General features: G+C 39.6%; 1 protein-coding gene across 1 annotated transcript in view; it reads right to left on the reverse strand.

The window, feature by feature from the left end:
- GALNT15 (polypeptide N-acetylgalactosaminyltransferase 15) overlaps positions 1 to 12,654 on the reverse strand; it is a 24,714-nt gene that overhangs the window by 10,501 nt on the left and 1,559 nt on the right. Inside the window, exons 3-4 of the mRNA XM_010007633.1 lie at positions 8,141 to 8,307; positions 7,208 to 7,412 (exon numbers count right to left, since the gene is read on the reverse strand). Of these exons, the coding sequence (XP_010005935.1) occupies positions 7,208 to 7,412; positions 8,141 to 8,307 (372 nt within the window). The remainder of the gene's footprint in view (positions 1 to 7,207; positions 7,413 to 8,140; positions 8,308 to 12,654) is intronic.

The raw sequence follows: 12,654 nt of genomic DNA on the forward strand, positions 1-12,654 counted from the left end.
GAAATTAAATGGGCAGTTTTGGGGCAGTTTTATCTCCTCTTTGAAAGATTTATATGTTGGTTAGAGGTCATTCTTTAGAGAAATATGCTTAAAATGTAAAGCTATCAATGACAAAAGGTCATCTCAGAAGTCTCCAAGGCAGTAAGCCCTTTGTACTTTTCCATGGCACAGACCAGGAATAGTTGAGGAAGATGGTCACTGAGTGATGTTAATGTCATCTTAATGTATCTTCTCTGGCTTTACAATCACTAGAGTGATGTTTACTCAGAATCGGAGTAGGGGGAAATGCCAAATTTTGTTTTATCACAGTTGCCATTTCCTGTAGAGAATTTTAGAAGCCCACAGAGAAACAGAGACTACTGATTGTCAGTGAATTGTATGAAGATTAATTATGCAGAGGACAGCATTAAAGTGACTCAGTTATTCCTTTGTTTCTTAATAAAAGCAGACTGTCCCATGATGAGCTAAAGCCAGAAATATTTTAAATAGAAAAGTGATTACATTTCCCCATTCAGGTTTAAAACCAGTGTTTGTAAGTTGTAATAACAGGCACTCTTAGAAACAAGCATTGGGATTATAAATAGACAAGAAAGTGTTATGGCCACCTGCAACCTTTGTGGGCAGACACACCAAGGCAGTGATTTGCTCTCATTCTTCCACAGAACTCAGGAAGAAATGGAAAGAAATTATACTAAAAATAACAAAGCTGATATCCACCCCTGATTCTCATGATTATAGCTCTGTGATACGGTTTTTATCCAGGACAGGAGCAACTACCTTGGATTCAAGCCAGCAGGAACCCTTCCACTGAAAGGTGCATTTAACCTTTACTCACCAACAGCATGAAAAGTAAAACAACTGCTTCTAGAGGTTACTAAAAGGCAGTGTCCTGATGGACTCACACAAGTATGTGTTCTTGTCTTTGATATGCTGATAAAAATCCAGCTAACAAGTTAAATGGATTTTATATGACTAAACTTCAAAAAATAAAGAGTCATTGCAATTGTGATTTCTATGGCCTGCTACATTCTCCAGTGGACGAGCATCTCTTGACAACTCTCTGGTTAGCAGTGTCGTCAGAGTTGTATCTCAGCTTGTTGCTACTTGCTGAAATGCATGCTACCTGTTGCTACTTATTTATCCATTCTTATCCAGACAGGACCGAGAAATTAATGACCCGAGGGTAGTTCAGTTTTTTATTTCAGAGCCAGGAGAGATATGAGAGGAGGATGTATTTGAATGGAAGCCAGAGGAAGCAATGTAGACAAAACTGTTCAAAAAACCTTGACCGTGAAGACTAGACCACATGTGCATATCCAGGCTAGTTCAGACAAAGACAATGAAGACACTCAGAGTTACACTCAGTACATTCTGGATCTGATCCAGACATTTCAGACTAAATTTTCATATCCAGCCATTTAAAACCTGTCCTTTTTGGATTGACCTTAAATGTGTTGTTACTGTAAAACTCCAAAGATTCTTCTAGCATCAGTGCAATTGCTCATAAGAGCAAGCACCACAGTAGTAGTTCTTGTCAAAATTCATGCAATGCATTCTTTTGCTCTGCTTGTTATTGGGCATTCATTCTTCAATGCTATTCAAGAAAAATACCTGCAGAGATGTAATGGATTCAGACAATTTGGAGATCAAGCAATTATGCAAACTGTCTGCAAATTATGACATGGAAAATCACAATGTTTAAGACAACTGAAAATAACTCACTATATTGGTCACATTCTACCCTGGCTAAATTATACATAAACTAGAACAAAATAAAATCTAATCTTCTTTCCCACAAAATGATACTGTGTTTGAGAGCTATTACTCTAGTAGCTCTTTCAGAATGCCAAGATCAACAGCTTTCCAGTGCATGTTTGTAAGTGTAACGCTAGATCTTCACCTAGTACAAACTGGTGGAGCTTGATGAAATCAATAGAAACACACATTTTAATGGGAGCATCTTTCTGATCTGAAACAGAGGAATCCAGTAACCTTATCTTGTGTGAAAACTGGTCAATGTCCAAATTTTAATCTTAATCAAGCAGTGCTTTACTGATCTTTTGGTGTTAATGCTCTTTTTAAATAAAAGATCTGATTTCTGCATATGCAGTGATGGTTTGGTGTTTGTGTGGTTCTAAACGCAAACGTGCAGTGGAAGGTAATTGAGAGCTGGAAGGTGTTCTTAGCTATTTTTTTTGTTTTTAACTGGGTAACTGGCAGAGAGTCAGCAGCTTCTCAGCACTTTGAAATTAAACATGCACTGCCAAACTACAGCTAATTTTACTCTGTGGAATTCAAGGAGAGGAAAAAACAGGAAATTCAAATAAACTAGCAGCAAAGCTTTGAACTATTTGACTAATTTGTGAATGTTTCAAATGCTTGGAACACACATGAACTACAAAAGGTCACAATTCCATGAAAAAGAGCAACCCAAACAAGAACAATTTCCTGGTTTGGGATTTCTCAACCAAATACAATTGCAAATGAAATGTCTTCCCATGACCCTTTGCTGTCACCATGGACATGATGTTCTTTTTTATTTTTAGAATAAGTAACATGAGGAGAGGAAGATTTAATTAACACATCTGTTTTGAAGTTTTAGATACACTGGGTTTTGAAAATGCTTTTTACTGATTTATACTTTATTTGCTGAGAAGGGAACAGATTTTAATCTGTTTAAATCCACCTTTAAATTAGGAGGAATAAAAAAAAAAATAATAAATTTTTTTTTATATTTTCCTCAACCAGCTTCAGAGTGGATCATTCACTGCAAAAATTAGATACGTAGGAAAGCCAGGCAGTCCAAGTTCTCTGGCTCTACACACAGTCAAAACTTCAACACGTAACTGAGAACCCAAGCTGGTTCAACAGCACTCTGCATTTTCACTGAAATCTCCTTGCTGACTGGCTGACTGGCTGACCCCTTTACTTCAGGGAAATAGTTAGGCAAAACATTTGAAATTAGATAAAGTTAATAAAAAGACAACACGTAGTGAACAGGAATGGTAAAGTGATCAGGTAATGGTATAAATGTTTGCTTAAATACAGCCTTACAGATCAACTCCAAACTAACTTAAGGCATATGAATAGCCTCCTTGAACTGATGGACTATGCATATGCTAGGCACTAAACATATACTTCAAGTGCTAAGAGAACGCTGTATTTAAAAAAAAATAGTAAAATCCTTTAAACCTGTTTCCTTTAAAATTTGTATGTGGGGTACCAAAACCTGTAGGAGTTACCAATACCTTTTTACACTGGTCAGTCGGGGCACTGTGCCATGAATCATGCCTAAATCTTTATTGCTCCTACTTTTGACAGTAATATTTGCTTTTGACTTTAGATCCTCATCTTCAGTTTTTTTACCTCAACTTCTTTAAAATAGGTCATCTACTGATCTTGATCAACTGTGAAAGATTTTAAAGACATAGCATATCTTCACATAACATGCCATGTAAATGCAGAATGTTAATTTACTGAATTTAAAATTAGTGTTATTGACAATTGGAGGATATAAAAGGATCAGGTAAATACAGAAGTCTCACAAAGCACGCTGTGAAGTATGTGGAAGTAGGAGAGCAGCATGGAAATGCATGCTCAGAAGCTGGATAGCATTATGCTTCTCTAAACCTGTGAGAAGATAGAAAACAGACAGATGGCTTATGTACTTGGTAGCTTAAAAAGCTGGGGTATGGGCCACTGAGAACTGGAGAATTTAGTGCAAAGTACTTCCCTTCTCTAGTGTATTACCTAGAGTAATAAGACTAGAACTACACAGAAGTTTTCTGGACAGCTGTTTCCATCCCCTGTATCTACATGCAGAAGCTCCCATTCACTCCTGAATGGGAACAAACAGCGAATGAGGTACCTTTCCACTGCTGTGTTTTTTAAATATACAATTATATTTATATTCCTTATTCTGTTTAACAGCATTTTTATCAAAGATTAGTGGCTTAGAATCATGGAGATACATAGAGGCATTTTGAATTTTAGGAATTAGATAGACTTCTGTTTCCTAACGTAATATGTGTGCTGTAGTACAGGCAGTGCACCAGCACGAAGGGAAACAGCCATTGCAATGAGGAGCCAAGGAAAGGCCCACAGTTATGATGCCCATGACTTTTTTTACAGGTGGAATTCCTTGTAAAGTATATAATCAAGGCTCATTTTGCTTTCATAATGTATTCTCAGAAACATACTTCAGATATTTTTTTTAAGAAATCATCCTACTTCAGCCTAGTTGCTGTTTTTTGGTAAAAGGAACAGCCTTTTTAAGGCTTCATGGCACAGCTCACTATATGTCCCTCTGCCTTTCTCTGCCTTTGGACTGAATACAAAATAGCAGCTGCCTCCTGCAGTCTCCTGGAAAAGTCAAACACCTCAAAAGACACCTGTAATAATGGCACAGAATTAGCCTGGAACACAAACAGTTGTCAAATGAAATGATCTGTGGGGCATCTCATCTAGTTTTATAATGTCGTCCAGGTATCTAGAGTCTCTTCATCCTTGAATAATCAAAATGTCAAGGGATGCCTTACAAACCACTGAACCATCCTCCATGCCATAGACTAAGCTGATGCACAGCTTCCAAACCAATTTGTTATGCATGGTTCACAGAACTACTCCCAACCAAGGTGCCCATAAATGTATGTGTAAAGATTTTAGAAAGTTTCAACACTCTTTGGGAAAATAATTTTGTTTGGGTTACTGAACAAAACGATCCGGAGGGAGATGAAATGTCAGCACCAAGAGCAAATCAAATATCCATCAAATATATCCATACCTGTAACACTGGGATAATTTTTCTCCTGTTTGTCCTGTCAGTCATTACCACAGGCTACTCAGAACTTAGGGTGCCTCCCCTTTTGTGAGCATGTTCAATTCACAGTGAGGTCTCAGTTTGGGCAAGGATCTCTTGGCATCACTTTAAAGCAGGTTCATCAGAGTGGTAGATCTGATCAGGAGTCTAGAAAACTAGGCTTAATACCAATTTTCAAAGTTAAAATCCCCTTCCAGCTCCGCTAAGCTCCTGCAAAGGTCTGAGCTTTGGAAAAGCTTCATTTTTCCTTGCCAGCAAACAACTCACTCACTCTAGGTGATTAAGTGTTTTCCCATCCTGTCTCTTCTGCAGAAGTGCATGAGTTACAGTCTGATTGGTACATTAAGAAGAGGAATGATGGATATTTCACTAGTCACTGTAAGCTTTTTTTTGTTGTACTTTCCTCATTTGGGTAGTCTCGGGGAATGCACATGATTCAATTTAACAGCTCCTCAACTGCTAAATGAAGTCAATTTGACTATGGTGATGCTTTATATTTCCACAGTGATCTTCATACAAGTATTACAAGCAATTTGGGAAAAAGAATGAATTCACTTCTTTATCAGGGTAATGTTATTATAGATATATATAGTTTTATATAACTGTATATAGGTATATATAGTCTATCTATAATAATTATAGTTATTATAGTGTTAACCCTGCTGCTGATAGCAGGGGGGTTGGAACTAGATGATCTTTGAGGTCCCTTGCATCCCAAATCATTCTATGACTCCAAGTTTCTATTACCACCATTTTTCAGCTGGGGAAAGGACAGCAAGGGAGAAGGATCACCAGAAGCCTCAGAGCATGTCTTCCCTGTGCACTGGGGAATGGCACAGGTTCCCTCCATGAGCAGTGACAAAGCTTCCAGGGTCAGACACAGTGACTGATACAGCATACAGTAAGGGATGGTTTAGACCATACTTCATCCTTCCACCTTTGCTCCACAGATCTAATTAGCCCCTAGCTAACTCTATATTAATTTCTGCTCTCCTGGAAGAATGAATGAGCCCTATAGAGGAAGAGCACCCCTTTCTTACTCCCTGATAACAGTGCCACATAAATGTCAGAGGTGGGTGGTTTGCAGTCCCTTAGCAGGGATAATTTTTGACAGTGAATCACTACAATTGTGGGAGGGTCCTAACTTCTCTCTTGTCATTGTAATTCCCCCTTCCACTATAGCTCTCTGAGACCTTTTGTAACTCTTTTAAATTCAGCAATACAGTCTTGAACAAGGACTAGCCACTTGATGCAGGTAAGAGTTTTGCATGAACATCGACAGTAGAGTACAGTTCAAGGCAGAAGAATCATGAAGTATATTCATAATACACCATCTATTAAGCCAGCAGAAAAAAATAACCAGCTTTTCCAAGGAGGATCTTTTAGAAAATAATAGTCTTGACGTCTTAGGACAGAATTACTCTTGCTTGCATTATTTTTAATGCTTTCATCCCAATGATGTAATAATTTATAAAAACTCATGTTAATTCTCTTATAAGCAAATATAATCAGCCATAAAAGCAGATTTTTCCAGTGCCTCGAAAAAGCCTTTGAAGGTCTTTAATTTGACTATTTAACAGTTTGGTAAGAGTTTAAAAGATGTGTTTTTTCTTTTACCCCCTCAAGCAATTATTCATTTTTTCCCAGGTGGCTTTTGGGTAATGATAGACAAGTTAATATACAAATTTTTCTTTCAGAAAAGTCCTTTAGATAAAGGATTTATTGACATGTAATTCTTGAAACATTTTCAGTGATTGAATCTCTTTGAAGGACTTGGGGACTGCATAGATGAGCTCAACTGTACATTATAGAGCAGGCCCAAGAACCAATCTAGACATGAAAGACTGAGAAAATCTGTATCTTCCTCTGTCAGTCTGGTGTCAGTGAAAGCATTTGTGATTAGCTAGAACTGTCTAGGCCATCTAGAGAGTCTATTTTTTTTCTGTGGGACAACCTAGACAGTACAGGTGACATTGGTATTTAGCCAAACTGTCTCAGAAGGACAAAGCATTTTAGCCTTGGCTTCATGATAAAAAGTAAAAATAATGGAGTCTTGCAGTAGTTTCTCTGGTGGATGTTTGCCAATTTCCAAACAGTTTGAGATTGCAACCTTTTTTAATTCAGATGGGTAGGAAGCCATCTAATAGCTCCAACTGGATACAAACTCTGACAGAAAGGAGGGTTATCAGCTGTGTGACCTAACCTGCTTTCCTTTCCTGCTTCAGAGTGACAAAATAGGAAAAAAAAGAAAAAGCAATGTGGCCGAAGTGAAGAAGATAACCAAGGGAAGATATTAAAAAAACCCACACAACTCAGACCTTTCCAAGTACATCTCTTGCAGCAGAAATCAGCATAGGCAGGGAGCTCAGAGGTCACTGGGATATTTACCGGTTGCTGGACAGCCTGGCTAGGAGGGGCTCCAGCCAGCCCTTCTGACACTCGCAGTGTGAATCCATGAAGATGAGCACATCCCCAGTTGCCCGTGCAGCTCCCAGCATCCGACCTCGGATGACTCCAAGCCTCTTGTTGCTCCTGATGAGTTTCACACCATCCAGCTTAGAGATGTATTCACTCAGAGCTGACTTCAGGGGCCCTGTGAGAAAGAGAATGGTCACTGAAATGTCTTGGCTTTGAATCAAGCTGTTACAGTAAAGCAACAGGTAGTAGGAGATGCTGCTTCTTGCTGGCAAAATGTTTTGGGGGCATTTGTTTTACATGGTCAAGAAGGCCAGGTTCCAAATATTCCTACAGCAGCACAATGTCAAAGAGAAGTAGAGACTAATGGAAATTGAGATTCACTAGGTGTGAAGCCATCCCTGTGGGAAACTTAATAGTCTCCTCTCTTGTTTTCAGCAAAAGGTAGATGCTCTCATCTTCTCATAAAAGGCACAGATCAGAGTGACATCCTACAGGTGTTTGGCTTTCCCAAGCACTTTATATTACTTTAGCAATGTGGAGTTTTCCACCCTACACTTCAGCCAAAGTCCAAGTCTGGAAATTATTACAGCAGATCTGGTCCAGTGGGAAGGCTAAGATTTGCATACTGTGATCTTATATTTTAAAGCAAGAAAGTTCAGAGTGATTGCAAATGATGGGGAAAAAAGAAACATACTTCAAAGTTGAATGGCTAAGTTGAATTCTAGGGATGGAAGAGTGAAACCTGGCAGCCAGCTCAAGGCTCTGCTTAGCTCTTTTCCTGAGGGTCCTCTTTGCCTTCTACTCTCCTCACGCACTTCTTGGAGACAGTTTCTTCCCTGAAGCTTTGGAAAAAAGAGCTCATACACATAAAAATAAAAATTAAAAAAAAAAAAAGGGAGCTACCTTGCTGGCTGAGATCATCAACCAGGATGATATCCTTGAGGGAGGCCTTTGGCGCTGTGTCCATAATGCTGTGCACAGTTCTCAGCAAAGTAGACCAGGCTTCGTCATGGAAACAGATGATGATGCTGGCAGTAGGCAGACTGGAGTCATACTCTTGCTGTAGGCACCTGCATGGAATTAAATGAGGGAGACACTAGAAACACTGGTACAACTGGCTAATTTCTTTTTTTCTTTTTTTTTTCTTTTTTTTTTTTTTTAAATCAGAACAAGGCAAGCTACACCTAAACCTTCAGGGATGGATAGCAGTTTCAGATCTCAGCTCACTTCCAATGAAGAAAAGGAAATATTAAGGTGTTCAGGTCTGAAATACAAAGTGAAAATAGGAGAATGATGCTATAAGAATTAAAACACAAAAAGGGGAAAGTTTTGCTGTGTTCCAGGATACTTTTTTCTGCTCTGGCTGCCTCAAAACACAGAGCTCAAAGAGAAATTGTCCAAAAGGCAAAGAAAAACTGAAGAGACAGAACACAGAGAGGGATAAAGCAGGTCAGATGAGCCTCCATCAACTTCTGAACTTTCTCAAGTAACAGAGTAAAAAGCAATCTGAAATGCAGCACCTTTAAGACTAGCAAGTAAATTCATCTGCACAACAGGTCAGCACACCTGTGAACTGCTTGACCAGGACCCTAGAGAATGAAGCCAACATCTCAGTCCTATACAGGAAAGAAATGGAACCTTATATGGTCATGAAAACAAATATAGACACATTTAAGAAAGAAAATGTATTTTCCCTATGAAGTTTGTACAGGTTTATTTTTCTAATGAATACAAATCACTGCTGAATGAGGCTTCCAGCTGGGTAGATTTTCTCTAAGCCATTTTCTGCTACTTTTTAACTCCAGTTACTGACACAATCCACTGCAGTTCACTGGGCATGGGTCTCTGTACAGCATTCCTAGAGATGTTCCAGAGTGCCACCTGGGGCTCATGGCTCCTCAGTTTTCCATGGGGCCAAAACTTCACCCATGACATTGAAACAACTTCCATCAAAATTACCATGAATCACATGCGCTTTGACAACTCTGGCATTTAAGAATGAAAAACATTTCCTTTTCATCCTCACAGAAACTATTTGAAGATTATAAATCCTTGTCAAGTAGCGGCTGTTTCATAAATGTAAATAAAGGATCTACAAATTGCATTCATGACAAAAAGTGTTTTCTGATATATCTGTCTTGGTTCAGAGACACGGGACACACTATGCTGGCATGAGGATGCACATTTTCCAGAAAAGGCCTTTGAATGTCTGTTGTAGAGATGCAAAGACTGTGCCTGTATGTCTACTTTCTTATATTAGAAAACAAATTTTGAAACCTTTTCATTTCCTGAATAGCAGTCATTCAGTTTCCTAACTCATTTAATTTCCAGCAGCAAGAACTTGTTCAAGGAATAACAGAATTGGCTGCATGTGGCCCATTGTTATTTCAGCATTTTTGTATTGCCAAGCAAATCATCATAGAGATTTTACAGTGGTTGCTAAACAATTAGCTACTCAGCAGACACTCATGTAAGGGATGTGATTTTAATATTGCTATATTTATTACCATTTCACTCAGTGTTTCAATTCATGGACTGAAGCCCTATGATTCTAGACACTATCCAGACACAAAGCTGCATATAATGTAAGTGAATCCATAGTTTGAATTATTTAATAGCAAATACAAATAAATACTATAGATACACTTCTGGAAATATAAATTTTAAATAAGCACGAAGATAATAATTTATTATAGTTGCTAGTATTTCCCATTACCATATTTTTGCACTGAGAGGCAAATTTTCTTGATGATTTTTAAATTGTAATGACACTATGTGTCCTTGGTTTACCAATTTTCTGATATCAACAGTTCTGTTATTTCACAATTTCATATGGGATAATTGTTTCCATTTCCAGCAGGATGGAAAAAAGGATACTCTCATGTCTTGGCAGTGTTTGTATTTTCAGGCAGAAGAATCTAGAGGTAATTATGAAAAATGAAGATCTGATGCAGTACTTTTACTGCCAGGCAGGTTCCAACCAGGAACATTCAGTACAGCTATTAGCACCTAAATTTTGCACTATAATACCAGAATGCCTTTGTGTTAGTACTGTGGTTATAGCAAGAAAATAAGGTTGTTGTGGAATCTTAATTGGAAAAGTATTGAAATTAACTGTACTTGAATACATAACCTAGCTGGCAAGTGTTTAGTTGCCATGGAGACTGGCAAAGACTTGCAGTGTAGATGTCTAATCTTCAGAAAAATGCAAAACGAGTACTGGTGTGCAGAAGTATCTTCCCTGTCATTTGGAGCAGTTTCAGAGAATGTCCATCATAAATTGGCATTTCAAAAATCCGGGGCTGTGGCTGATAGGAGACAGAGTGATTTAATCCAATTTGTGGAAAACAAGGAATTGTCCCATGCAGCAATGAACAGGAGAGCCGTTCTGACACGGCAAAGGCGCTGCCGCCAGGGACTCCCACTCACCTTCAGGAAAATACCTCATTGATATTCAGCTCCCAACAGCACTCGAGTGGAAGCTGTGCTTCTGTGATGGCACTTAAAATCTTTTGAGATACACTGTGAGTTTCTGTTTGCCTGGATACCTTTAACACACCTAACAAAGGAAAACATATTTTTTTTCAGGGAGAACCCCCATCACAATAGTGACAGTAGCAGGCTTGGTTTGGGTTCACTGTGCCAGGGGTGAGTCAACAGCAGCTGGACCAAACAACAGCAGCAGAAAGCACTCAGGGGTATCAGGGTACCTCAGAGGATGAGCCTGGATGCAGAGGAACAACTTTCTACTACAACTGGGAAAGTTATTCAGCTTTTTCACCCAGACTGTGTAAAAATTGGTACTCAGAGTAAATGAGGCAAAACAAGGTACCTGATTCACCTGCTGGTGTATGTGCTACTGTGGGAGTGCTGGAAGAGACTATTTTATGCATCTGCTTTCTGAAAAGTTGCATAAAACTCATCTGCACAGGTGTGCAAAGAAATGTGGGTTATGTTAGAAGCTGGGGTCAGGTGAGAGAGGTCTAAATATCACTTTCCAGGTGAGGGAGCTGGATCCTGGGCTGTCAAGGTACAACACAGCCTGCAGGCTCTGGTTTATTTCCAGCAGAGCTTGGTACTCTTGACATAAGAGGAAACTGAAGCTATGCTGTTCAGTGCTCCAGTGGAAAGCACAACAGACCTCTTTATGTGATTTCCTAAGGAACAGCAGCTAAGTGTATCTTATGGCATTTACTGTACATCTTATGCTCTGGTTTAAACAACAGGAATTATGCAAGTGTGAAGTGTGGCCAGCCTTATGTTACAGTATCTAGAAGTGCTTCACTTTTAGGAGGCATAGATTCTGGTGTGAAGAACTCACCATCTAATTTCAAGTGATATGAGAGAGAGACTGAGTCCATGGAGCAAACTCACTGAAGTGACTGGTTGGGTTGTCTCAAAACAAGTGATGACAGGCAGCATTATTTGGGATGACATGATTCAAACAGAATAGATTGACAGACAATGTGATTCATTACTAGTTCACTCTCATTTTACATTGCTACAAAACTGGACTGACATAGCTGTGAGCTAGACCCCCCAGAGTAAATGATGCCTAAAAAATATCATTGTGGTTGGTGTGTTATGCCATGAAGGACAACACTGGCTTAGAGGTAGGCCTCTGCTGCAGGTTTATTAGCTGGATTTAGATCTGAACAATGGTGAAGCCTCAGATGTTCAGGCCCATGGTTTCTTTCTGGCCTCTCTGAACTGTGGTGTCGATGGCTGTAACTACTAAGACAGGAAGACCCATCATGGAGCTCTGAGACCATGGCTTACGTCTTACCAAGGTTAGTTTTAGCCAAACCTGTCTCATGTTGGATGGCCCTGCAGCTGCTGAAGTAAAATTGCTATTTGGCTCACCTCAGACAGGCAACAAACCAGAGTCACCATTTCTTCCTTGAACGTTACGTAGTTCAGAGAGTTGCCAGTCAAGCACAGTGAAAAACAACTAAAACAGTATTAGCATTTGTTATTCAATGGAATTACCAAATTAACACTGAATCTAGTAGTCAGTGAGTGTAGAAAGGCTTCCTTTCTTTTTCCTTAAGATTGTCCCCTTAAATGAGTCGCCAACTGCCTGTAAACGTACAAAAATAATCACTAGAGAAAACACCATATATATCGTGTCTTACTTAAAAATGTTTCCTGGTGCATCTTTCCACCCCGTCCTGCAGGAAAAGCCACAGCAGCTTTTGCTACAGGCGGCCAGAAGAGAAGATGCCCACCCTGTCCCTCCCGCTGGGCACGGCAGGGAGATCCGCCTCGGCTCCTTTTAAGAGCCGTGAAGGAGCTGCCCGGCCAGGGCTGGGGGGGGTCACTTGCTCCCAAGCTTCAGGGTAACGTGCAGTGATTGCTTCGACTGCAGCCCTTGCTGGATGCCCGGCCGTGGGGCCGCCCCCGGAGCGGGTCCCGCC

Source organism: Chaetura pelagica, unplaced genomic scaffold, assembly GCF_000747805.2.
Source record: "Chaetura pelagica isolate M959 unplaced genomic scaffold, ChaPel_1.0 scaffold10, whole genome shotgun sequence".
NCBI lineage: Eukaryota > Metazoa > Chordata > Aves > Apodiformes > Apodidae > Chaetura > Chaetura pelagica.